Genomic DNA, 27,151 nt, shown 5'->3' on the forward strand with positions numbered 1-27,151 from the left:
CCAGTTTCAGCAAAGCATATGAAATTTTGTATTATTGGCTTAAAGTTTAATAAGAAAGATCCAGAAAGTCGAACCTTTTTATATTTTAAAGGCTTAATGTGTATATATTTTATTACATATTATATTATTATATTTTAAAATACAAAAAACATTAAAAAATATTAATATACTAAAAGGTTAATCTTTTTAGGCCACCACAAATACTTGTTTTCCCTGCCTTACCATCTCTACCCAGAAATTTGAAATTGGCGCTTTGTTTCTTTTTCACCACGTTATCGAATGGAGCTATCCCCACTTATTCGTTTGGCATTTGGTTGCTATCCCCACTCGGTCATACCGAGTTCCTCAGATGTTGTTGTTTTTTCGGCTGCTCCGGTCGCGCGTTCGTGCTGCTCTCGAAATAAATCAGATATAGGCGAAATATGAATTAAAAAGTCGCCAGATAATAAAACATAGTTCCGTTCCCAACCGAACACGCGATCAACGAAACCGAACTCTCGAAATGGCAGAACCTTTGGCCACGGAAACCCAGGCGCTGGGCAATGGAAATGCCAATGGGAACGCGGTCGGAATCGCCGAATCCGCCAGTGCCGTCTTTCAGGAGAAGATGAAGCTCCAGCTGGAGGAGCCCAACGAGGTGACGGCGGTGCCGAAGTACGGACTCAAGCTGAAGTTCGACCATGTGTGGCCGGAGCGGAGGATCCAGAATGCACGGGCCTCCATAAGGCAAACGCTGCCCATGGTGCCCCTCGTCTGCAGGTGGGATATAAAAAGCGGTCTAGATTCAAACAAATATAGACTAGCGACCCCTAGAGGTCCCCTAATTCCTGGAATTTTTGTGTATAAGGTGTACATTAAAATGCAGTCAAACGAAATTTAGAAATAAAAGGGGACTTAACCACATATATATTTCTTTAAAAATATGTACACCTGTTACTCATAGCACACCTAAGGGCTTATAACGTATAGTGGAGCTCTTAACTAGACTGTTCTGTTCATATTTAAAAAAAAAGTTTATTTTCTTAAACTGGAATTTATCAAGCCTTTAATGCAATTTAAACTATTTTAGTTATATACAAAATCTTAAAAATTTATAAATATCTTGTACTAAAAAATTCGTATAAAATGATATATAGATAGATTTCTATTTTGAGCATGTCCTGTAAATATCCCCTGATTGCAAAAGTAACAGTGTATTGCTTTTTGATGCTGGGGTATGGACACCTTATCCATCATTAATTAGGGCACAATAATGGGAAATCAATATATGGGCCTAATAATACCTCAACAGGAGTGACATCGAGCCAGTCCCTTGCCCCTCTCCCATGGCCTTCGCTTTCTATATCTCTCGTGCGTGCCAAATATAGCGCCAGGTCCTGGCCAACACACACAGAGACACAGTCGAGTAGGCCCCACTCATAAATTGAATTCCATTGTGGTCCCCGTTGCCAACTAAATGACATTAAAAACGTAAGCGCAAAGGACTCGGGGTCTCAGAGGACTCGAACACGTAAGGACTTAGTACAGGAAGTAAGAAAAAAGGTTAGATTATCATGGCATAGATAATTTAAAGGAATAAATAATTCATATTTAATCAAAAATGTATAAAGGAGTTCTATATACATAAGTGCACAGTTCGTATGGTCGTATTAATATTCAACAAAACTAAAAAATTATTATAGACGGGGTATTTAAAAATAAATTAATCGCATGAAGGCAGTAAAAAAATATTAAATTTTTAAAAAATAGACCTTAACTAGCCACTTCAAAAGGTTGTACATTTTTTATCCCCACTACTCACATGCTACAGATCGACTTCAGCATAATCACTACCTTAGGCGGTTCCCTATTTTGTGTCTCCACCAAAAAAAATCCCGCATAGCTTGGCGCCACAATGTTTCCTTTGTCCCACCACCCTGCTCCATTCCTGTCTGCCCGCATTGGCGCCACGTTGGGCGTCCTGTTTGCGTGTCCTAGCCACATTTTCAGAGCCACAAACGAAAGGACTCAAACACACAAATACAATAGTTAACTTTTCAGCTCCCTTTTCATAGTTCGCGCTGACTGACGTTCTGCTAAGCCCGCATTTTCCCGTGTAGTTGTCCAAAATCACAGCATTAACTGACCCAACAAATGACCTATATCACAAAATGTAAAAGGTGCAATGAACTTGTGGGTCAGTCATTAAATCATTGCTTTAGTTATTCAATTTACACATATATGTATTTAGCAAGCTTTTCAAATTCAAAACCTGCGGTAAAAAGTATGACTAATTCTGATAGTAATGTGTATGACGTGTGCGAAAAGGTTAACTTTTTGTCTATGCCAGCTTATCAGTTCATTATAAATTTTTCCTTTCTGGTTAACTGATAACTCTTATTTATGCACTTTAAATGTGATAAAAAAAGTGAATATTCTCTTTTAGCTAATAAAAACCTTACTTAAAGATTTATTTTTAATTTTCTATTTAGTTTTCATAGAATAAATAACAACTACTGAGTAAGAAGTCATGGTTTTATTCAGCAAAAATATTGGTGTTTACCCCTAAAAAGATAAAAGTTAGTCTACTAGCATAAAATAAAGATAAAATATTTTAGCTGTTACTACAAATACCTTATCACAATATGAGAAATGTTATGTCATGCTCTTGGTAGTTAAATCTTTACTTTTTAGGTCAATTCCATAGAAGCTTATCAAAATTCGTTAATACATTTTTAGCTAAAGTAAAAACTAACCTATCTCAAGACATTTAAATTCGCACTTACACATTAAATTTCCTTTGACTAGCTATTGTTTACATTTATTTTTGTATTTGTCACTTCAGCTGTGTCAACATTTTAAGCTTTTATAGCTTGATTTAATTTTTATATTGTACAATAGTATATACGGCGAGGCGCGATTAGAAAAGCCTCATCAAGGTTGACTAAGCGATTTACCAGACTGAGAGCGTTCTCATAAAGGCTTGATAAGCATTTTAAAGCAACCCCCTAACATGTTGTGTTTATCAGTGTGCTTATACTGTCGCAAATCAAATAAAGTACTGTATTTGACTAATTATTATCAGCATTGGGTATGATATATGTACCCTTAATTAATCATTGAAAATTAAGCATTACTCCATAAAACAAGATGTGTGTTATTTTTGTTTCCCCCTTCACTATCTCTTCACAACACCTCCAGGTTCCAGTTCAATGTATCTTTGATGACACAGTTCCTGCAATTTCCTTCTTCCTTATTGCCAACTACTTTTCACACAATTTCAATCCAAGTTAGGGGAAAATACGGCGCCAGAAAAACATACATATATGTAGTAAATCCAACTGCTATTCCGAACCACCCATCCAGCCTGTCTGTCACACATCAAATGCTTTTGGCAAGCTCCCAAGGCGTGTGCCCAATGTACTCCACGATTCTCCTTGGGCGAACTAAGACCCCTCATCTCGGTTCTACATGTCTTTGGAACATCTCCAGGATATCCTTATAGTACATTTTAAAAAAATCTGTGAATGGCCCTGGACTCCTTCGAGTCATGTGCACTCGTAAATGGATAATAACACAGCTCGTTTTCCTTTTATTTTTCTCTCATCGCGCACTCAAATCATATGCCCATCCAGACGGAGCACTTTTCGTTATTGTTTTCTCGTGTCAGAACTGAAAATGTTGTGGCCAGATGGAAATCTTATACGAGTCGTTATAAAAACGAATTCCCCTCAGAGAAAACATTTTGCTTTGAAGCATTTTCCCTTTTCCTTCTGTCTTTCAGCTTGTCACATTTGGTTTATTTTTGATGCATCTTCCAGAGTTTGCGTTGCCTTTTTGTTCGGTCTGTTTTTTTAGATTGGAAATGCATGCACAGGAGATTTTGTATTAATAGAGTGTTTCCATTAAGTTCCAAAAACAAACTGGGTATTCCTAAAACTAAGGGAAAAGAAAATTCTGATTATGGACTGTATGACGTCCTTAAACCAACTAAAGATAGAGTATTTCTATTAAGTTCCAAAGATAATATGGGTATTGTAGATTCCAAAAATTAAGGAAAAAGCAATTCTTGTTATGGATTGTATGACGTTTTCAAACCAACTAAATATAATTTATTGTCTCTAAAGTGTCCCCAACATCAAGCAATAAACCCCTAGGGCCCAAAAGTGTCTTTTTATGATATTATATTTAACCGCTTTGGCAAAGTTGGCAAACAAATTAAACTTGAGCAATATGTCAGCTTAGGTCAAACTAACATAACTAATTCCCGAGACGACAACAAAGTTGTATATTAATTTCAGGCAGCAATTTATCCAGGTGCACGGACTACGTCAACTAACTTCATTAGTTGTTTGCCACAAGCAATTTGATTCCCGTCCACTCCTCCCCAGTTTTCCTTCTCCTGCAGATTCTCTTGACCCACGCTGACCCGAAAAAAACTTTTCTCCAACAATTTTGCAAATTGTGTGGAACAGGCAAGTTTGTTACACAACCCGAAAAAAGAACGAAAATACATAAAGCATGGACTTTTCGTACGGAGTGTGGTTGAAACCTTAATTGGGCGTCTGAGTTTCAGTTCAATTAAAAAACTATTTACATGTCAGAAAAGGTGCCCCTGGTTAGCACTTGAAGATCAAAAAGGAACCTTATTTAAGCATTACAGTTTTTAATTTAATATAATATATGGGAAATCAGAGGGAAATGTATCTCATCTTATGCTAGGTATATTCATTTATATGCTCCTAACATAATTGTATTAATTCCCTAACTAGTGGTTAGGCTTAAATAACCATACCTTACCAAATTTTAGAATTTAACAGATCACTCTTACCATCCCTTAAAATATCGTAAGCTGATCTAAGACTTTATTAAATATAAATCTCCAAGGTATTATAGCACTTGCTTCATTTTTGCCTAGCATACTGGATATATTTTTAATAAATAAATAAATAAAACGTCTTTTATCCAGGTCGCCATGACACTAATAAAATAAATCTAGTAAGTTGGGCGAAATCAAGCCAGTGTCATAACACCTTTCGTGAAACTGGTCTTACTTTTCCATCAAGTGGGCTTCCAAAAGTCTGTCTAGCCAGCCCTGCTCGTTACCCTTCTCAGTTTTCAAGTATTTTATTGAGTGAACGTTGCGTGGATTTGTTGACTTGAAGACTTTTCGAGCTCGACGCTGGGGAACTGGCAACTGGCAACTGGTGATCCGATCCTGGCCAAGAAGAAGCTGGTGAATCACGATGAACCGTCACGAGGGCATCGTGTGCAAGGGATGCGCCAAGGAGTCCTTCCCGGGCAGATGCTATCGCTGCCTGACCTGCCGCCAGTTTGACATTTGTGAGGATTGCTACAACAATGACTTCACCACCGGCGAGCATCCGTTCGACCATCCGGTGATGTGCATCTTCACGGCGGCGGATGTGGAACTGTACTTTGCTGGCGAGTACATCAGCAGCGATCCGCCGCAGAGCTATCGCTGTCCGTACTGCAAGAGCTGGGGCCTAAACGAGTCCACCTTCCTGGAGCACGTTTCCTCCATGCATCCGAATGCCAATCCGCTGCTGGTCTCCACCATGGTCACCCTCTTCGAGCAGCAGCAGGCGGCGCGCCTCTTCCTGGAGGACGAGCAGTTGGCCTCGATAGTCGCGACTGCCACATCGCGCAACGATCAGATGCGACGCACGGTGGGCTCCCTGGAGCTCTACCTAGTGCCCCTCAATCGGGATGGCAGCTACCAGAAACCAAGTGGCAAGGAGGTAGCTACTCCGGCCTCCAAGAGCCGTGAGATGTCGACAAGGGAACGGATCTTGCGCGTGACACGCCGAAATGGTGGTCGGGTCCTGGCGCCTTCAAGATTCCCTCCAGCCCCAGCATCAGCAAACAGCTCTACCCCTGAGATACCAACGGATATCGAAGACGATATGATCGCCATTGCGACCAATCCTCGCCTGAATTGGATACAACGCAATGTGGCGGCGGCCTTTGCCCTTTCGGAGGCCGGATCCAGCTCCAACTATGATCTTCCGACCACAATGGCAGCCCCTGCCCAGCAGCAGCATGCTGCCCCAAGCCTAGAAGTTGCAGCAGCAGCAGCTGCAACTGCATTTGCAGCTGCACCCGTTGCCGCACATCCATCCATAAACGAGATAATGCGTTTCTATCGCGGCACTGGCCTTCAATTGTCGCCGGAGCAGGCTCCCGCCCGAGGCAGCCGCTCCAGGCCCGCGAACCCAGCTCCTCCAGTGGCCAGCAGTGGCAGCAATAGCCGGATTATAAGCGTTTATGGACCCACTGCAGCTTTGGCACAGGGACCAAACAATTCTCGATCTCTTTTCATGCCCCCGGAATTCTTTCCGCGTGACGAGCGGCGTCGGTCGGCCAGGTTGCCCACCTTTCCGGGCAATACCGGAGGACTCCAGCGACTGGGAGCCAATGTCCGTGCCTTGACCGCTCGCAACGTGGACTTCACTGATCTGCCACCGGAGGAGAACGATATGGCCGACTACGAGACCCTCTTGCGCTGCCTGAAGGAGGAGCCGGCCAAGGTGGTCAAGCAGAGGGAGCAGGAGCGCAAACGCTATCTATGCTATCGCTTCCTAACGCCCAGGAATTCCAAGCGTCACCACGACCACTTCCTGGTGCTGCGTGCCGAATTTGTATCCCAACTGCTGTGCTCCACCCTATTCGAGGAGGATTTCCAGGGAGTCTCCTTTGCGGCCATGAGAAGCATCACCCCGAAACGAAAGATTCTTTCGGGCAGCGAAATCGCCGGCGCCGGCGATGCTGAGAAGAACCCTCCTCGTCCTCCTCCCCCATGAATTATCAAATCAGTTTTCTGTACGATTTGTACCATTTTGTATTGGTTAAATTTTCTGTTTATATCGAGATAACTTTGGTAACTGTGGCTCTAGGCGCCAGTAAATTTATGGCATTTTTGGATTATCTTTAAGATAGACTGGTTCGCAATTGTTCAAGCTTTTTGTATGTCCATAGGTTTAGTTTGGGAACATGGTTCATTAAAAATAATAATTAATAAATTAAAATAACATGATAGAGCAGGATTTAAAAAACATACATTTAATTACCATAGCTCTAGATAAGATTTCCCCCAAAGAGCTCTTCAAAGCCCCAACCACTCGGAAAACTGCCACCCACAGCGTTTGCACTTCACAGCAGCACTTCTCAGAAAAAAAACCCCTGCACTTTAATTAAGCTTAATTAAAAAGTCAACAGGCTGCCTGGATATCCAAGATTTTGCTCAGGGCCTTGAATCACAGCAGTTTTTCTTGATTTGCAATTGGCCAGCGGGAGATTTTCTAGCTTTTCAATTAGCCCTTTCATTGTTGTCGAGTGATTTTCCTGACCCCATAAAATGATGTAAGTGAAATAAAAGCCTTATAATCTGCAAGATGAAAATGTAATTCTTTAATTGAAAATAATTGGATAATTGAAACTGGAGCGCATCTGTGCGTAGCTTATCTTGTTGGGTGACGTCAAACGAAAGTTCCTTTGAGACTCAATTGAGTCCCAAGCCACCTCCTCGTCTTTTCTTCTGTGGCAATTATGAGGGTTGTTGAATACAAACCCTGCTGACAATTTTATTTAAATCACATTTTAAAGCAACATTAAAAAAAAGGAAGTTCATTTTACAAGTATAAAGTATTTACATAGATATAAATATATATTTGTAGGCTTTAAAACGAATAATTAAATATAAAGTCTTTAATGACGCATTAACATACATTTTTCATCAAGAAAGAAGGCGCGTCTATTTGTTGTGGGCTCTGAACAAAGTTTGCTGAAGGTGCGCTCTTACATAGCACAACGAATTTTATTGTTTAACCTTAACATCTGATAAGAAACCCCTAACTTGCCATTGAATATTTTTTAAATTATTTTTGAAACGAATGTATTAAATTTAAACAAAATTCGATGGTAAAAACCCGAATCGATTGCCATTTGTAAATCCGTATACGATTTCTCAGACTTTACACGGCTCATTAAAGTGTCTGTCCCATTGGCTTTCGCAACATTTCCGTATGGCTGACAGCATTCTGGCCATGCACTTGACTTTGGCAACCCGAGACACCCACTGACCTTCAAAGAGGGCCTAAAGCAGCCCCAGGGGAGGGCAAAAACGGAACGTTAAGCTGTCACTGCCACAAATGCCCTGTGTGCCTCTGCTGAAAACTTGGGGTTTTCGGGGGGGAAAAGCACTCACAATTATGACATCATCGGGGTCAGGGCACGCAATTGGATTGGGATTGGAAGTGAGAATGGAAATGGGAATGGCAAGAACATTAGCTACAAAATCTAACTTTGTCTACTCTCTCTTCTTGCCATAGATATGCGGCCTACTACTGGAAAGTGTCGCGTGAAGGTCGCCGGGTGTACATGGACTACTATTATATGGAGAATGGTAAGCAGATCTATGGAGTACCTATCGGTGGAATCGGAGGTGGCACCATTGGAAGGGGCTATGCCGGTGAGTTCTGCCGTTTCCAGATGCGCCCCGGCATCTATGAGTACAATGTGGTCCAGGCCAACCAGTTCATTGTGACCATCAAGGATCCCAAGGGATGCACCATCTTTCAGAGCCTTCTCTCCAAATGCAGGTGAGCATACATTTTCCAAGTCGATCTATCTGTCATTCTATATCTTCCCTATCGTTGCAAAGAGGGTTTTACTTTTCCAATGTTATGCACTTTTATTTTCCTCTCGTATTCTCTGTTTACTATGCGTGATTCGTGTTGATTGCATGATTTCAATACCATTTCTATTCTATAACTCCCTCACTCGCTCTATAATATATATTACCATTGGTAGTCTTTGACGGCTTTTAGCTGCTATTATTTTTATTGCTAGTTATCTGTTTTAATGGGTTTTTTCTGTTTTTCTCACTAAACATACATAGATAATTTTGATGTAGGCTAGCCTAGAATTTTGATATATTGGCAGGTGGGTCAACGAACTTTCTGTTCATAGCATGCCAAAATTGTAAGGGTCATTTGAAAGGGAAGTTATAAATTATAACTTTCTTAATAAAGTGTCGGGTTTTTTTTAAATATTTTTTAATATTTTTAGATTCATTGTAATAATATGAAGTTCATTTTTGTCATTCCACTTAATCTATAATGCCTATTAATATCAACATTTCCACACTAGACAAAGGCTTTGTTTTCTTTGACTCTACCAAAAAAACGTACACCGAAATAAAAAATGAAAGACAAAGGGGTTTTCAAAACACTTGATAAAGCTTTTAATTGTTGTTCTATACTAATAAAGTTTGTACATTACCAAACTTGACAAAAAAGTATTGCTACGGACTCGTGTGGTAAAAGCATTCTAGGATACCCTTTTTAAAATATTGCCAAAGACACAAAATATTTCTTACGTATCGACAAAGTCATAGGTCGACTTTCCCTATAAATGTACTTTAATTCTTACTCTTCAACACACCCTACTGCTTACTTCCAAACCAATACTACCTTTCTAATGATCTTTTCTACGATTCCCATTAGTAACATGTAAATATGTCTCCACCTTAACCCTTTAACCGAAATGTGTGAGCTTTCTATGACCCTACATCTCTTCAAGTGCTAACCCCCCACTCACCTTAAAAATAGGTGTCGGTTTACATATATGTTCCTAAAAAACCTGTAAGAAACAAAACGTGTTTCAAATAGAGATTACAACTTCAACATTAAATATTTTTCTCTAATTCTTGATACACACATAAATCGAATTATTAAACACGCAACTCTTATCGACCAAAAAACTCACCGCCAACAATCACCACATGGATATGTTAAACGTACAAACCAACCGATTCGGGGTTATTTTGGGTTATCTGGCGCGACGACAACGGTTTGATTTGGAATGGTATGGAATGGTGGACGTTTTACCTTGGCTTTCTTATGCACTTTGGTTACGATTTGGTTTTGCTTTGTTGCTTTGCCACTCCCGCGCCATCACACATACACCATACACCACATCCATCCAGCACCAGGGACAAGAGCAGCAATCCGGATGCGGATACCGATCCGGATGGGGAAAGAACTAAATGTCAACTGCCCAATTGCAGCAGTCGCGCCAAGCAGCCGCTGAGTGCCTGGCACTCGAACATCGAGGACTCCCGATGCAGCTACACGGGACTCTATCCCCGCTCCTGGACGGAGTACGATCTGTCCCACTATGGGGTGCGTTTGACCTGTCGCCAGGTGTCGCCGGTTATTCCGCACGAGTACAGGGACTCCAGCCTCCCCTGCGCCGTCTTCGTCTGGAGCGTGGAGAACGTGTGCGATCAGGAGCGCAAGGTGTCCATCACGTTTAGTTTCAAGAACGGCACAGGGAACAAGAAACAGGATGCCGAGGGCGGTGCCGAGTCGCAGCTAATCAGCGAGGGCAACGCCAAGGGCGTGTCCATCAGGCAGAAGATCGCCGATATGCCCTGCAGCTATAACCTGGCGTGCCGAGTCCTCCCAGAGATCAGCATCACGCGCTGTCCCCAGTTCGATCCCGCCGGCAACGGGGAGCAGCTGTGGGGGCAACTTAAGGAGCACGGCCAGCTCAGCGAGCAGCCCACCTCGGAGTCCCTAAAAAGTGAGTAAAGGGTCTTTTATAGTGGTATTTTAGCTCTAACTATGGTTGTCAATAATCCCAACAAAACTTGGAAATGCCCTAATATATTTATGTAAATTAGAAATGTATTACTTCAAAATGTATTCATAGTTTTACCTTAAGCTTGGTACTTTACTTAAGACTTGTTCTAATTTATATAAAACTGATTAAAGTTCATCCGAGTTCATACCAAATCTTAATCGGAACGGATCGATTAGTAATCGTTTAGTTGTGCGGATCCTTTAAAAATATTTAATATTTTAAATTACTTAATCAAAAAAAACGTTAACCATTATAATGAGCATTATTATAAAATAATGACGTTTAAAATAACTTGTTTTTCCGATTATTAGTGAAATCATATTTTTATTTATAGTTAAAATTTTGAAAATGATCTATACTTTTCTAAAGAATTGCTCTAATTTGTAGAAAACTTATCAAAGATCGCCGGAACTCATTTAAATTCTTAGCGGAAATTGATCTATTTAAAATTGTTTAGTGTTGCGGAACATTTAAAAATAATCAATATTATAAATTACTTAACGAAAAAACGTTTACCATGAAATTGATCAAGATAAAATATTGAAGCTTAAATTGTTTATTCCGAAAATCAGTGATATCATGGTCTCATTTATTATCATTTTTTTTTAAATTATTATCTCTTTATAAAAAATCAAGTTGATTTTTTTATTATTTCCGTTTCATGTTTACAAAGATTTTTGTTTTATTTCCTATAAAATTACAAAAGCAAGGCGGAGGAAATTAAACATAAAGAACTCTTCGTTTTTTAATATTTACTCTTGTTTATAAAAAACTGATCAAAGTTCACGCGAATTCATTGAAATTCCTCACCGTATCTGATCAATTAGAAGTTATTTGGTTATGAGGATCATTTAAAAGTAATCAAAATGTTTAAAAACTTTTTTTTCAAAATTGTATCACAACGGTGATGAAGATAATAAGATAATGATGTTTAAAATAACTTGCCCTTTCCAAAAAACAGTGATATCATGTTCTTACTTATGATCAATATTTTTAACAATTATCAATATTTCTGAAGTGTAATTTGTTTTTTTTGTTGGAGTACCCTTATTCATTAACACTATATTTATTAAAATAAGGATCGATGGAAAATCTAAGTTAAAAGAACTTCATTGGGTATATTAAACTAACCATACTCCATGAATTTCCCCACCCCTTCAGCCAAAGATATTGGCGTGGCTGTCTGTGCCCAGGTGGCCCTGAAGCCAATGGCCTCGCATGAGCTGGAGTTTGTGCTGGCCTGGGACATGCCGAAGATTCAGTTCCCCAGGAAGATGCAGACCCACACGCGCTACTACACCAAGTACTTCGATGACAGCGGCGAATCGGGTCCCAAGATCTGCGAGTATGCACTGAAGCAGTACGCCACCTGGGAGCGATTGATTGATGCCTGGCAGAGACCCAAACTGAATGATGAGTAGGTTTACCTTAAGTTCAGTTTCCAATAAGCTTATATTAATTCAATACAATTTAGGACCCTTCCCGACTGGTACAAGTGCGCCATATTCAATCAACTTTACTTCATCTCGGATGGCGGTACCATCTGGTTGAAGTGCGACTCCTCGCTGGGCAAGGACTTGGCCTACGATGATCCCCGGCTCGCCTATGGTCGTTTTGGTTACCTAGAGGGTCACGAATACCGCATGTACAACACCTACGATGTCCATTTCTATGCATCGCCGGCCCTGGCCCATCTATGGCCCAATCTTCAGGTCAGTCTGCAGTACGACTTCAAGGATGCCATCGCCGCCGAACTAAGCGATACCCGGAAAATGCTTTACGATGGCAAGGTGATGCCCCGCAAGGTCAAGAATTGCGTGCCCCACGATCTGGGAGATCCCGATGAAGGTTAGCTGAAATAAATCTATTGTCAAAAGTGTATTTAATAAGAAATTGATTTCCTTTCCAGAGCCCTTCACCCTTATCAACTGCTATAACATCCATGATGTAAACGATTGGAAAGATCTCAATACAAAGTTTGTCCTACAAGTCTATCGGGACTACTATGTACTCAATGAACTGGCCCAGGCCCAATCCGATAATGCCAGCAAGTTCAGCTCCATCGAGTTCATCGACAAGGAGAGCTTGTATGAGTTGTACAGCCAGGACAACAAGCGCAAAAATTCTTCAGAAGAAAAACAACGTAAGTTATTAGGACTATTGGGATTAAACATTTAAAATAACTAAAATTAATTCTTCTTTAGAGAACCGCAAATCTGCATCGATGTACATCAACGAAACCAATGGCAAGGTGTACCTAATGGACGCCATTGGCTACTTGAAGGCCATGTACGGACCCTGCAAGGCCATCATGGAGCGAACCATTGAGTACGACAAGGACAACGACGGTCTTATCGAGAACACAAAGATGCCGGACCAGACCTACGACTCCTGGGTGATGGACGGGCCAAGTGCCTACTGCTCCGGACTGTGGTTGGCTGCTCTGCAGACCATGTCGGCCATGGCCACCATCCTGGACCAGCCGAACGATTGCCTGCGCTATCAGGATATTCTGGAGAAGGGCAAGAAATCGCTGGAGGAGAAGCTCTGGAATGGCAGCTACTATCGCTTTGATCTCTCACACAGCCACCGGGATACGATTATGGCCGATCAGCTTTGCGGTCATTGGTATCTGAAGTCTTGCGGCTTCGACTACGAGATCTACCCCAAGGAGAATGTGCGCACTGCCCTCAAGAGGATCTATGATAACAATGTGATGGGTTTTCATGAGGGCAATATCGGGGCGGTCAATGGCTTCATAGCCAACGCGGGCGAACCCACCAAGCCGGGTCACGTGGACAACAGCAACATCCAGGCGGAGGAGGTGTGGCCAGGTGTGGTTTACGCCCTGGCGGCCACCATGATCCAGGAGGGTATGTACGAGGAGGCCTTCCAGACAGCCGGCGGCATGTACAAGACGATTTCGCAGCGCATCGGCATGAACTTCGAGACGCCGGAGGCGTTGTACGGGGAAAAGCGCTATCGTTCCATCGGCTATATGCGACCCTTAAGTATTTGGTCTATGCAAGTTGCATTGGAAAGACGGCGCGCCCAACGTGACTAAATCGAGAGTACAATCTAATCCAAAGTCTACACAACCAAAGATATTACTAAGCCAGCACAAAAAATATTCGTAGCTTTTAGTTTGATTCTTCTGTCGAGGTTGAAATTGTAACGAGCTTATTGAACGGGCAGGGCAAGTGGGTGATGATGAAGATGATGTCTGAGATGGTATTCAAATTTATAGCTTTATGTGTACTTTTAAGCTGGAATCTGTTGGCGCTTACTCCATGTCTTCTCTAGCTATAAAGCCAGTCACAAATCAAACTGCTACTCTCTGTTGAAGTACAACTACGCAATGGTATTCAAATGGAGCACAATTCGTATTTAAATGTTAGCTAAGCAAAATATTTAAATCAATTATAACTGTTTTAATTATGTATGTCTTAAGAAAGTATTTCAAAGTGTAAACCGTTGCTGTCTGCAATAAATGTGACCAAAGAGTCAGAAATTAATCGGGAATATTACGTTTTTAATTAAAAAAAGGAACATTTAATTGACTGCAACTCAAATCTTTCAACCTCTATTATTATTCTGAAGCAGCTTGCGGATCTCTTTTTTGGCTGATCCAGTGCTGCAAAAACTTGTCGTACTCCCTGCGGCTGCGACAAAGGATTACAAGGGAGGAGGGTCTACAGCCGTGGGATTTCAACTCCTCCATACGTTCCTTGGTAGTTTTCAGGCTATGGCACAGAATGCGAGGCACTTGGGCGATCTCAAATCTTGTAAATTTGGCCTCATCGAGTAAGTAGTCTAGCACCTCCTTGATCTGAATGATAAAGTGTTATATTTATTAATTATGTTTGTGTAGAGAAGTCCTAACTTACCTTTGTCACCCGCACAGTGTGCACCTGTGGATGCTTGTCCATTATTACTTTGGCCTCACTGGCACTGAAGCCCAGACGATGAGCCAGGTACTCCACCACGGAGGAGAACTCGCCCAAAACCTTTAGTTCATCAAGGGAAAGCTTCAGAGAGCGTTGCAGTATGGGCTCCGGACAGCGCACCATCCACGGCATGATCTTGTCCTTCTTGGCTCGCTTGGCGCGCTCCAAGCGCAACTGAACCGACTTTGGCGTATAGCGAAAGGCCCACAGATCCTTGAGAACATTGATGGGCGACACATTGTAGTCGATCATGTGCTGCAGGTTCTTCTCAAACATCTCGTAGGGCATCTCCAGGATGAAGAGCCGCTTGCACAGGTACTTGGTCACGAGATCGGGACTGACCTGCAGCTTTTCGCTGATGTAGTAGACGCGATTTAGCTGTGGCATCGTGCTCCTCTCGGAGTTGAGGGCGCTAACCAGTTTGCGGAGCCGTGGCACAGTGAGGCGCAGGAAGGGCACAAAGTGATTGATGTCCTTTATGTCCATTGACTTGATTAGCTGTAGCTTCAGTTGCAGGCGCTCTGAAAATGTTAGTGATTGAATCCCAGGAGTGGCTGACAAAATATGTATGTAGACTCACTGTCGTCCAGAGACAGCAGCCAGGGATACTCCACGAAGCTGCGCCTGCTCACCCCCTCCAGCTGCAGTGTGTCCAGGGTCAGGGCCAGCGATCTACTGCGGTAGGTGCGGTGCACCAGCTCGTCGCTCATGATCCTCTGCAGCTCGTCGTCCGTGAAGCGAAAGCGTTCTCGCAACGTTTCCATGAGCACCCGGGCCTTGGTGCCCGTCTCGAGATCCTGCCGATAAGGCACATAGTCGTTGTCCGCCTCGTTGCCACCAAGTGTGGCACTATTCAGCAGGGATTTACTCGGACTTGCTCCGTTTTCGTACTGGGAGAAGAGAAGGCGCCTGCTGCAGTGCCATGGAGCTGTGTTTGTGGTTGCATGCAGCTTGAGCCCCCTTTCAAAGCTGCGCAGTAAATTTCGCAGCATTCCTAGTTACTTAAGTATTCCAATTGAATTTAATAGCATAACATAACTTATAGAACAAGCGGCGGGAACAGCTGATGCGCTGCTTCGATAAACAGCTGACCAAGTAGCCAACAGATTGCCAAGCAGTGCAACACTCGAGTGCCTATCGTTATCGATTTTGAAAATATTTCCGTTATATCAGGAAAAACTTGGTTTTTAATATTTGGAAATATCGTAGAACTTCTATTACTCAAACTTCCCTAACTCAAACTTTATTTATAAGTCGAACTAGGTTGATTGGCAGTATAATGTATAAAAACTCATAAAATGTAGGTATTATTTCATTCGAAGTTTCCATATCTCGAATATTTTGGTGGCAAATGGTTTTTTGGGTTATGGAAGTTCGACTGTAGCTCAGAATATCAGTTTTCAGACAATCTTACTTACCTTGTATAACTTATTTTTTGTCTATATAATCTGATCCCTTTTATCTGAACTTCGATTGATGCCAACTTCTACATAAAGAAAACCCCAGACACCCATCAAACTACACTTCTTTCATCAACGAAATTTTGTCCACTTTATTTTCAAGAATACTACGCTCCAAAGCTAATCGGAACATTAACGGTAAACATAGACTTGTAGGATTTTAGACGAATCATGAATATTTCTTATAGAAATGTTCTATCACAAGCACTGGAAACAAATGCGCCTACTCCACATCGACATCCTTGGTGACGCGACCCACCCAGTAAACGAATCCGGTCTGGACCACGGTGGCCATGAACTTCACATTGCCCTTGTAGCCAGCTGGGGGGATCCAATCGAAGGAGATGCTGGTCAACGGGCTGCCCTTGGTGGCCTTCAGGTGGGTGAGGGTGTCGTCCTTGGCGGAGCACTCCAAGGTCTGTGAGTGCTTGGGGTCCACCACCTGGAAGTGGCCAACGACGCGGTTCTGGCCGTCACGAGCCTGGATCATGAAGCCCAGGAACTCCTCGCCGCCCAGGGTCAGGGTGAGCTTCTGGTCGCCGCGCACATGGGGCGGACCGGTGATGCTGTACGGCGGCTTGTCCGTCTGCAACTTGGCGCCGTGCTGGGGGGTCAGGTCGCGGCAGGCGGCCTTGGGAGCACCCTCGGAGTAAGCGTTCACACTGATGGCCAGGCAGGCCGCAATTACCAGGAGGCGGAACATATCTGGTTGAAAAAAAAATAAATAAAAATTAAGCATTACTTAACATTTTATATTAGCTTCAGTCACAACCTGCATTGACTTACATCGAAACCCATACCCTTTTATAATATTAGCATAATTAATCAAAACCATCATAGTTGTAAACTACATATACTTTGAATTTTATAACAAAAATCAATGTATATTTCTTTTGACTTTTCAAAAATAAATTAAATACTTATTTAAATAACAAAAACTAAAATTCTTTCATATTTTTTAAAGGATTAAACTAAATTATACCCATTTTACTTGAAGCTACTTCTGCAACTAAAGTTTTTGAAATAGTTAAAGTATTGTGTTCCTTAAAAAAATCATTGTTCGTACTGGTTATAAGTTCTTTATTAAAAAAAATATGTTTAAATTTCGGGTCAAACATTTCAAGCGAATTTTCAATATAATTAATGTTTAACAAGCTAATCAGTCTAATGCAAAAATGCTATGAAGTTGAATCCAATTCCTATCCAATTATACAATGCTGCCGGTTATTGTTTAATTTTTCCGATAACCTTTTTTGTTTTTTCTGTGCGTGCTATTTAATTGCATTTGCTAGTTTTTCATAAATTAATTAATTAACATTTCCACTCAAGTGAGACTTTTTCGCTGGCCTTGGCCAGCTGGAAGTTTTCCTTTGACAAGTTTACATACTACATACGTAGGCAGTTACAAATATATTGAAAACTAGCTCCAATTATGCAGGTTGACAAACTGCAACGTTTATTATGCAGTTTGTTCAGTTTCTGCTGCCATAATGGGTATACATTCGGCCTTGACTGTTGACTGTCAATTTATCAACAAGATTTAAGATAAGGTTGTAATTTTCTATGGAAATGAGCTACGTTAGGAACCCCAAATAGAAGACTCCAAAACTTCAACAAAACATTTTAAGTGCCTAAATGAGTTGGGATTAACTTAACATTTCAATCACGCTCGGCTCATAAATCTTCAGATTCGCAGAAATAAGAAACCACAAACAAAGAGCTTTTTTCAATATTAAAATTGGCCAAGATGCATGTTGATTAAAGCCGATTTTTTAAAAATCATCAAACTGGTTTTTTCAGACGTAAACGAAAACTCTATAGAGCCCAAACCAGTTTGCAGTACATTTCCATAGAAGAGTAAGTCTATAATTGTTTTTTGTTTTTATATATTGTCATTACCATTCGATAACTCACGAATAGAAATGAATGTGACAATTTGAAAAACGTGAACAATTAAGGGGAGCTGAGTACTTCCTCAAAGCAACTTCAGGTTCAAGGTGGATGGGGGTCTTGTGGAGTACCGATCTGATTGAATATCGGCCTCCTCCACTTTTGTCGCCATGGATGCCAAAAGACCTTGTCAAGACCGGGCCGTAAGCCAAGCCTCGATTTGTCTTGCAATATGCTAAAGTTCAGCTTTGGACATACTGGTGTCTACGCCAAGTCTCGCTTCTTTATATATATATTTATTTCTCTTTGCTTTTTTCTGTGTATTTATGGGCCTTTGTCCAACCGGTTGCCAGATTTGTTTAGATAAAATCTCAATACATAGTTGTTTAATTTTTATTTTTTTGTGCCAGTCATTACGCAGAGGCCTCAATTAGCCAACTTCTATAATGGTTCGAAAAACATTATTATTAGCCAGTTGGTGGGACAGAATTGCTGAAGCTTGAAAATTCTAAAACTATTAATGTCAGTCCCCAAATTCGAGTATTTTAATGAGGTTAGTAATTTACTACAATACCAGGCTCCATATTATTTTATAGGTTTTTCTTTATAAAGAATTTCACTTTGAAAATTTGAATTTTTCTCTTCAGGAATAATATATCTATATAGTTCCTTTTAAGGATTTTTAAAAACTTTTCTTCAGCCTAAGTACATTTTCACAAGAACAGCACTACTTTGGTAATCGTTTAGGATATTAAATAAAATAAATTGCTAGACCATTTTTACCTTCCACTTTAAAACACACACAAACGGAACAGAAGAAAAACTTGAAATGCGCTGAAAATTCTAAAACAGCTTCCTATTTATACCAAAAACTGATCAAAATTATTAAGTAGCTTTTGCAAAGACAACTTTGTAAGCCAAGCTTTAAGCCCTGCAAGTTGGCCAATTTAAAAGCTCAGCCTGTAAATTGAATTTATAACGCTTTATTTAGAGTGCGACTTAGTCTGTGACTAATGTTTACTTTGATCGAGAAATCAAATGGCAGAGCAATTAGCAATTTTTATTGACTTAAGGGAGAAACTTTCTAAAGATAATTCGCTAATACAAGTTACAGATGTTCAATGGAAGGCATGTGGGTAATACTTATAGGTCAGCCACCAGCGATATTCTAAGACCTGTTCCGGGTGTTTGTTTTTTATCGGGAGTCTTACGATTTTTTGGATGATAACTAGTAGTTAGTTAGCATCAATCAATAAAGTATTAACAAAATGGGTTCACAGAGCCATTTCTTTATCATTTCTGTTGATTCGAACATTGAGATGATAACCTTATTCGAAATACCTATCTTAAATGTTATACCAAAAATATTACCTAAATGTACCAGGGTCCGTAAAAAGGTGTTAAAAGTTATTATTTTTATTTTAAACTGGAAATTTTATATTAAGCTTAATTCTATAAACTTCATAGACCAGCATAAATTTAGTATATTTTGATCCTGATTGTTTTATAAGTTTAATAAGAGCGTTATTTTTTACGTTTAAAATCCAAAATCGCAGTAGGCGATTCCTAAAATGTATAAAATCTAAGAAGGCCAAGTAAAACTGACATCTTAATTCTTGCCTGGGTTTAATTTATAATTGACTTGAATATGGGTGCAGAGCAATCGGCCGTGTTGGCCTGCACTCAGACGGGGATACAGGAAGAACCTTTGAAACTGGTTAACTCGGAGCTATTTTTCCGCTTGTACTTTGAAAAGATGCGGAAGCCTGTTACGGGTCCTGTGACAGAAGCGCTTTTACACCTGGTAGAACATTTGCAAAAGTCGAGGGCTGTAGTTAATGGTAAGATATATATCACTTGTCTCAACTATCCTTAACAAATTGTTATTACAAAAGCTGAAGAAACTCAATCGACCCAGGAGGAAGGTGACAGCAGTGAATGTGGCTTTGATTCGGAGTACAGCGATGACAGTGAAACAACAAACTGTGATGTTGAGTTATAAACTCTGCAGGTAGCCGAATTGAACTCCATGGATGAATAATACATACCTTATAACAAATCTATCTAATCTTTTACAGACCCCCTACCATTAATCAATTCTCACCAATAATTGAACATTGATTTAACATACGAATTTATGTACAGAACTAATTGCAATTTGTTTCACTTAAAATTAACCTTCTTCAGTCTCAGCGACTTGATGGGTCTGACAATGCTCCTTCGCTCCTCGCGATGCTTTTTCAGCTCCGCCTCGCGTTTCTTGGCATGGAACTGTGATTTCTTCTGCTTGTTTATTTCGAATGTCATCTGGCGATTGCCGAGGGAGCGGCCCACATTGGTCACTTGGCCCTCCAACTGGGACATGACCTGCACTCGATCCTGCAGACTCGCCTTCTTGATGCGCTGCTGTAACAGACTACTGCCCTGGTGCTGATCCAGGGCGGTCATGGTAAAGCGGTTGCCATTGGTGGTGGGTTTTTGGGTGTATCCATTCGTGTGGGGTGTTGTTTCGGAGTCGGCAGGTTTATCCTCAAGATGCTCGTCATTTTCTTCTTCCAATTCCTCCTCTTCCTCACGCTGTCGCTTCACCTGCTTGTACGCCTGCTTCATTTCCTTGACATACTCCCTTCGGTCGTCATCGTCGGAAGATGCTTCGTCACCGCTATCATCCTTTGTCTCGCCATCGCTCTTCTCGAAGCCAAAGAGATCCTCGTCGTTGTCGCTTTCCTCACGCTGCTGAGCCTCTTCGGCATGCAGTTCGGCCACATGGGCAACTTCCACACGCTTCTTAAGTTCCTTGGCCTTGGATTTATCCAAGCGATTTAGCACAGGAGCCAGCAGGCGATACTCCTCGGCAGACTTGTTAACAGCAAAGTCGGCATTCTCGAACATGGCCTTGAAACGCGAATCCTCCAGCAGATTTGGTACATTTCGTTGCTTGGAACTGTTGGAGGGATTAGCCTGTTCGTCCATAATCTTGAGAGCCAACTCTTTGTTGACTTTGGGTAGCTTGGATTCGATTTGAAGGCGGGACTTGCGCTCGCTCTCAATTTCTTGCCGGATCTTGTCCTTGCGGAAGCGGTCAAAGGCGAAGGGCTCCACCACAGCCTTGGCCTTGTTGTATAATCTGGCGTCCATAAAGTATCTAGGGGATTTAAAAGGATTAGACAATACTCCAAGCCACTAGTAACTTATTAAGTCTTACCCATGCATATAACCCTTAAGCAGATTGCTGCCAACGAGATGCTCCATGCCCAGTTCCGCCAGCTCCTTGGCAGTGACGAACTGGTAGTCATCGTAGACATTCTCCACAACCTCCGATTCGATCTCCTCGGTGAGGTTGTCCAGGAAGGAGCACCAGCGGGGAGCTGGTCCCATGGCAGGCACATAGTAGGTCATCATCTTTACATCCTCCTGAGCCACGAAGAACATGCCCGTGTCGGGAATGGTACAGAAATCGTTGAATGACGTGGTGGATTCGACATATGCGATCTGCTTGCCCGTCTGCTCGTCCCACAGCTTCAACGTGGCCTCGTCCAAGCTGTAGACAGCATTCTGGGCAGGATTGAAGGCCAGGCGTTTGATGGGCAATCTATTTAGATGGTTCTTTACCAGCAGCGGTTGCTTTGCCCGAATATCGTAGATGAGGACATGACCCGAAGCAGTGCCCACACCCATGTGCAAGCCATTTCGGAACTTAAGGGCCGTGACCGAGGGAAACTCCTTGACGCCTGGCAGTTTCATAGCCACATCCAGGGTGGCGCAGCGCTGCTTCGTCCGCGGGTCCCAGGCCTCCACGGTGCCCTCTTTGGTGCCCGCCAGCAGGAGATGGTGCTCGGGATTCACTTCGCAGGCGTTCAGGCAGCTGGCATCCGTCTCGAAGGGTTGCAGGAACTGGCCGCGCTCCAAATTGAGCCTGTAAATGTCCTTGCCCACGCCCACGATGAACATGTCGCAGCTGGGCTTGTGGTACTTCATGTCCCGCCCGAATCGCGGAATCCTCAGCCTGTAGTGCCGCCCGTGAGCCGCATGGATCTCCACGTAGCGGTCGCACTGCAGGAACACCATCTTGCTGTAGTCCTCGCTGATCACCTCGAAGGTGGTCACCTCGGAGTCGAAGCAGCGCTCGAATTTGATGGACAGGTTGGACACCTCGAAGCACTTGACGCGCGGCTTGTAGGTGCCGGTGGCCAGGATGTACTGCTGGTCGGGGCTCATCCGGATGCTGGTGCACACGCCGGGCATCTCGAAGTCCTGGATGAGCTCGATCTGGCGCCGGGAGTCCACCTTCTTCTTCAGCTGCGACCGCTTGCGGCGATCCGTGAGCCACTGTAATGGGGATTATCTTGTATTATCTGCTTTGGGAGAGGGTTTATCCTGGTACTCACATCCGGCACCGACTTGCCGGCGCTCAGGTTGTAGATCTTCACATCGTTGACTTCGTTTACGAACATTTTGGCCGTATTTTGGGAAGATCCTACGACATAAACAAACCAAACCCGCAACACGTGCGCCCTACAGTAGTCTCTCAGAAATATTCAAATATACCAAAAGTATTACAAACGGTCACGCTAAAACATAACGATTTGAGCGATGATTCTATCGATAGTTTTTCGTTCAAGTCCTTGCTCACTATTATAACTGCCATACAAAAACGCATTATTTAAAAAAGCGAAAAGAAATAAATTTTGGAACTTTTAAATATCTATGCAATTAAACCAAGCCTACGAAAGCTGGTGAAAAAGGCCAATTTATACCAATAAACAATAAATAGAATTTATGCGTAATTTCAAAAAACCGTATAACAGATGAAGTCTCATTAAAAATATCACAAAAATCAATCGATAGGAGTGTGTACGTGCTATGGCCCAAAAGGCTTCACTAGCTTAGCGGTGTCACCCACCTGCAATCTTAGAAAGACCGTATATTTTTCTTGGTATATTTGCAAAGGTTAAACTGGTATATTCCCCCGCTGTTCAGTGTGACCCCTCAATCCAAAGCAAAACAAAGAGAGTGTACTGATTTGCATGTAAATCGAGCTGCAAATTCAAAATAATTGCGATAATAGCTCTTTTCGCACGAAGCCAGTGTGTGTAATTGCACGGTACTGAGCTGCATTTTGCATTGCCAAATTGGCAGAAAGTCGCAATCGAATTCCGCCCAAGAAAACAACAATACGCAGACACACACAGACGCAGAGCCAAACGACCCCCCGCTCTTCGTAACCGCCCTACATTCCGAATTCCTTCCGCTCCCTAAAGGTGAACTAAAGTGATCTAAAACGGTGAGTAATATTCGCCGTTTTCCTTAAGCCAATTACGATTGATTAAATTACGCGAAATGGAAATGGAAAACCATCCGCAAAAGGGTGACGCAGTGCAGCAGTGGGTGCTCCTGGCCACAAACTTTCCCCCGTGCTCTCACTCTCTCTTGTTTTCGTCGTTAGGCAGCCACCCCGCCCTCCCCTCCCCACCCACCACTCCACATTGTTGTTTTTGTATACACCCCCTGAATGCTTCGATACCCTACTGTAAAGTACTTCGGTTTTTATAACTGGTTTGTCACTCAGAAAAGTCCAGTTATCGAGGGATGGTTTTAGTTCTAATTGCGTGTTTTCTTAGAAAACCAGTCTTACGTATTTTTGCATCTCACATTAAGTTCTCTCGAATCTTTTCATATTAAATGACAAATTTAATATCCCTGTTAAGAATCCACATTATAACATTATAAAACATAGTACATCCCAAAAGAAAAGTTTATAATTTAAGATATACTGGAGCTTAACTTAAACTCTCTTAAAAACGAAACTGCCGACAATAAAGAGTAGCATCAATGGAATGTTCCTATGATAAACGTTTTTCTTAGAATATAGAATATATACATATATAGAATATATACATATATAGAATATATACATATACAAAGTTTTTTATCGAAGCTACATACATACATATTCTGTTTAATTTTTTTGTTATTGCTTTTGAGTGGGGTTTAACACTATATATTTTTTTGTATCTTTCAACAGGAATTCGCTTTTTGAGAGTTTAAAAAATGTAATTTTCACTAACATAAAGATTTAATGGAAAAATCAATGAAAACTTAAAGGTTGTTATAGCATAGAAATGTATTTAAAAGGGTATACAAATCAGGGGTGTGTGAAGCTACATATGTTCCATTCCATTTTTTTCTGCCTTGTTATGGGAGCGCCCTAGTATTTCTTATACGAGGAGGGCCAGATGATCCACTTCCATGCAACGCAATTCGCAAATGTGTATGTGCAAGCTCGAGGATTTCGCCTTCATTGATTGCTCCACCGATGTGTGGCCTTTGGCGCTTGACTGATAAGACTCGAGACCGAGACCCACTGTTTAATCTTAATTGCCCGCCGAAGAGTCTATAAAACTGATACTTTCTGGGCTGTTTGACAGGCAATGAAACGTGATAAGAACTTAGAATAGCTGAAATTTGTTGCTTCCTTACGGAATTACTTTTTTGACATGATGGAAACATGTAAGCCTTATCAAAGGGGTAGCTAGGAATGAGTCAGATGAGTCGGAAGCTTATCAAAAACAGTTAAGAAAAAATGAGTAAGTATTTATAAAATAAATGTTGCAGTTTTATTAATAATTTTGAATCAATTCTATAACTTCTCTCGACCACTTTTGGAATCTGATGATATTCCGTGTGTATAAGATGTGTAGAAATTTGTTATTTAATTAAAAATTTAATTTCTATTAATATTCCTTAAATTCCACGTAGAGCTGTAAAGAAATGAAGCCGGAAAAATTATTTAAACTATAGTTCTCTCATCAGATTTCATATGAATTATTTAGCACTTACAATTGTGGAATAATCAATTAGTTATTGAGTGAGTTTACTGCAATCGCTATCCGCTTTTAATACTCATATTCCCACGATTACCAGTCGACCTTGAGCCCAAACCCTTTCGACCTAACTGAAGGGTTCGCTTCTTTGATTTCAAGCACTACTTGACTGCGGTTCAAATCAAAGGCTACGATACTGATACTCTGAAAACCCAAAGTCAAGTGGTATGGAGGGTTTTTACCCGCCACTCTTAAAACATCAGTTGGCTCTTTTACTTTTTTGTGGGCACCAGTTGGCAAATAAACAAACCCGGTCGGCTGTTCAATCACAAGCATGCCTTAAAAAAGAAATATCGGGGCCAGTTCGAAAAGGGGGAACAAAATGTGGAGCTGACGCAGAACAAATTAATGCAGCGCCTCAGTTTGTTGATAAGCACCGCCTGCGGTTGGACACTCAAATGAGCACCTGGCACAGTGATAGAAAACCAATTGCTTGGGTCGGAGTTCATACCCGTGGATGCCAAGATGAGCAAAGTGCGCAGTGTGGTGAACAAGCTGCACGAGCGCATAGACTATATCATTGAAAAATGTGGGAAATACCCGCCTAAAGTCTGTAAGATATTAACAATTGTTTTGGTTGTTTTTTGTAGGTCCCAACATGACTGCAGCGCCGTACAACTATAACTACATCTTCAAGTACATCATCATCGGTGACATGGGCGTGGGCAAGTCCTGTCTGCTCCACCAGTTCACCGAGAAGAAATGTGAGTAATGTACACCAAGAGACCTTAAATATATCTAATATCTTCTGTTTAAATTTCAGTCATGGCCAATTGCCCACATACTATTGGCGTGGAGTTCGGAACACGCATCATCGAGGTGGACGACAAAAAGATCAAGCTACAGATCTGGGACACAGCGGGCCAAGAGCGCTTCCGGGCTGTCACACGCTCCTATTACCGGGGAGCAGCCGGTGCTCTGATGGTCTACGATATTACCAGACGGTAGGCAAAATAAAACGAGCCTATTTTCTATACTTAAACCTGTCGATTTCAGTTCCACATACAATCACTTGAGCAGCTGGCTCACCGACACTCGCAATCTCACCAACCCCAGCACTGTGATCTTTCTCATTGGCAATAAGTCGGATCTGGAGAGCACTCGCGAGGTGACCTACGAGGAGGCCAAGGAGTTTGCCGATGAGAACGGGCTCATGTTTCTCGAAGCTAGTGCTATGACGTGAGTAAAAAATGCTATACCTACAAAAATCGAATACTTAGTCTTCGGAAAAAAGTTTGCCAAGGATTTCTTAAAATCATAATGTAGTAATATGTTTGATTTTAATTTGAAAAACATCTAAACTATTTCTCTGTACAATTTTTAATTATTTATCATAAGGGTTACTGTTTCAATTATCATATAGAATCTTTATAATTGAGAACAAGACCTTCTTTGTGCTGATATATTCTAATTACAATTTTCCCCCTTCACAGTGGCCAGAATGTCGAGGAGGCTTTTCTAGAGACCGCTCGCAAGATTTACCAGAACATCCAGGAGGGTCGGTTGGACCTCAACGCCTCTGAATCCGGAGTTCAGCACCGGCCTTCGCAGCCCTCACGAACTTCGCTGAGCAGCGAGGCTACGGGCGTCAAGGATCAGTGCTCGTGCTAAATGGATGCACCTTAACTTTACACAACCCTAGATATACAAATCAAGTTTTATTTTTAGCCGACTCGTAATCTACTGAAGCCCAAGCTAAAACCAATGTATGTAGTTCAATGATTCGATTAAGCATTAATGTGTGAGCCAACAACAGCGACAGCAACCACAAAAAAAAAAACACAAAATATAAAAGCGCCCTCCCCGATAATAAGACACAACTTCAACATATATAATATCTATTAAGCATAAATATTAAAAAAAAAAATTGGACACGTTTGTTGGTTAGTGCGAATATTTCTCACGCATCGTTAGAGAAACCAAAGTTTTGACTATGAAATTTCGAAAAGTTTATCGCTCTTTTCTAAGCACCAACACTCGTTTGGCCCCAATATATAGCTAAATACGTTCGATAGACCAAGATTTCTGTTAGTTGTATCCCTGTATATATATGAATTTTTGTATCTCCTTTTATCTATCATATTTTGTTGAGTATTTGTTGTAGTCGCGTGCAAGGAAGGGAGAAAACGATCAATGTTATATGAATATTAACGATGTATTAATGGCATAATGCAATAGGTAATAAAAAAAAACCGGTATTTATAAAGCCCCTACCAATAGAAATGAGCTTGTTATTGAAACGTTTTTAAAATATGCGACGGTAAGAGAACTTTTTCGTATTTGGTTAAAAAATTTTAAAGTACAAAAATAAAAACAATCAATA

The 27,151-nt window shown here is 41.4% G+C and overlaps 7 protein-coding genes across 9 annotated transcripts; 4 read left to right on the plus strand and 3 right to left on the minus strand.

The window, feature by feature from the left end:
• Nucleotides 1-355: 355 nt before the first annotated feature.
• On the plus strand, nt 356-14,169 carry LOC119546502 (non-lysosomal glucosylceramidase). 2 transcript variants are annotated; one of them, XM_037852818.1, is made up of 7 exons: nt 356-759; nt 8,331-8,600; nt 9,989-10,587; nt 11,809-12,064; nt 12,122-12,495; nt 12,557-12,790; nt 12,852-14,169. In XM_037852818.1, exons 1-7 carry the CDS (start codon nt 503-505, stop codon nt 13,709-13,711), a joined length of 2,850 nt encoding a protein of 949 aa, XP_037708746.1. In that variant the 5' UTR covers nt 356-502; the 3' UTR covers nt 13,712-14,169. The 2 variants fall into 2 exon arrangements, with proteins under 2 accessions (XP_037708746.1, XP_037708747.1); XM_037852819.1 differs by having other exon boundaries at nt 10,070-10,587.
• Nucleotides 5,038-6,934, plus strand: LOC119546503. The gene has a single exon (XM_037852820.1). The coding sequence runs from the start codon at nt 5,226-5,228 to the stop codon at nt 6,801-6,803; it is 1,578 nt and encodes a 525-aa protein (XP_037708748.1). The 5' UTR covers nt 5,038-5,225; the 3' UTR covers nt 6,804-6,934.
• On the minus strand, nt 14,159-15,675 carry LOC119546504 (transcription termination factor, mitochondrial). Its single transcript, XM_037852821.1, has 3 exons — nt 15,175-15,675; nt 14,535-15,115; nt 14,159-14,476 (listed from the first exon to the last, which is right to left on the minus strand). Exons 1-3 carry the CDS (start codon nt 15,584-15,586, stop codon nt 14,237-14,239), a joined length of 1,233 nt encoding a protein of 410 aa, XP_037708749.1. The 5' UTR covers nt 15,587-15,675; the 3' UTR covers nt 14,159-14,236.
• A 446-nt stretch (nt 15,676-16,121) lies between these two features.
• On the minus strand, nt 16,122-18,797 carry LOC119548450 (defense protein l(2)34Fc). The gene is made up of 2 exons (XM_037855712.1): nt 18,728-18,797; nt 16,122-16,759 (listed from the first exon to the last, which is right to left on the minus strand). The coding sequence occupies exon 2, from the start codon at nt 16,755-16,757 to the stop codon at nt 16,278-16,280; it is 480 nt and encodes a 159-aa protein (XP_037711640.1). The 5' UTR covers nt 16,758-16,759; nt 18,728-18,797; the 3' UTR covers nt 16,122-16,277.
• Nucleotides 18,798-19,547: 750 nt separating this feature from the next.
• On the plus strand, nt 19,548-20,095 carry LOC119548183. The gene is made up of 3 exons (XM_037855298.1): nt 19,548-19,785; nt 19,840-19,955; nt 20,023-20,095. The coding sequence occupies exons 1-2, from the start codon at nt 19,593-19,595 to the stop codon at nt 19,944-19,946; spliced, it is 300 nt and encodes a 99-aa protein (XP_037711226.1). The 5' UTR covers nt 19,548-19,592; the 3' UTR covers nt 19,947-19,955; nt 20,023-20,095.
• Nucleotides 20,065-22,467, minus strand: LOC119548182 (nucleolar protein 10). The gene is made up of 3 exons (XM_037855297.1): nt 22,333-22,467; nt 21,150-22,273; nt 20,065-21,089 (listed from the first exon to the last, which is right to left on the minus strand). The coding sequence occupies exons 1-3, from the start codon at nt 22,396-22,398 to the stop codon at nt 20,108-20,110; spliced, it is 2,172 nt and encodes a 723-aa protein (XP_037711225.1). The 5' UTR covers nt 22,399-22,467; the 3' UTR covers nt 20,065-20,107.
• A 467-nt stretch (nt 22,468-22,934) lies between these two features.
• LOC119548104 (ras-related protein Rab-14) lies at nt 22,935-27,051 on the plus strand. Of its 2 annotated transcripts, none has more exons than XM_037855195.1 (5): nt 22,935-23,228; nt 25,419-25,532; nt 25,592-25,772; nt 25,825-26,007; nt 26,262-27,041. In XM_037855195.1, exons 2-5 carry the CDS (start codon nt 25,427-25,429, stop codon nt 26,437-26,439), a joined length of 648 nt encoding a protein of 215 aa, XP_037711123.1. In that variant the 5' UTR covers nt 22,935-23,228; nt 25,419-25,426; the 3' UTR covers nt 26,440-27,041. The 2 variants fall into 2 exon arrangements, with proteins under 2 accessions (XP_037711123.1, XP_037711122.1); XM_037855194.1 differs by lacking the exon at nt 22,935-23,228 and adding an exon at nt 25,107-25,357 and having other exon boundaries at nt 26,262-27,051.
• The last annotated feature ends 100 nt before the right edge of the window (nt 27,052-27,151 follow it).

Source organism: Drosophila subpulchrella, chromosome 2L (genome assembly GCF_014743375.2).
Source record: "Drosophila subpulchrella strain 33 F10 #4 breed RU33 chromosome 2L, RU_Dsub_v1.1 Primary Assembly, whole genome shotgun sequence".
NCBI lineage: Eukaryota > Metazoa > Arthropoda > Insecta > Diptera > Drosophilidae > Drosophila > Drosophila subpulchrella.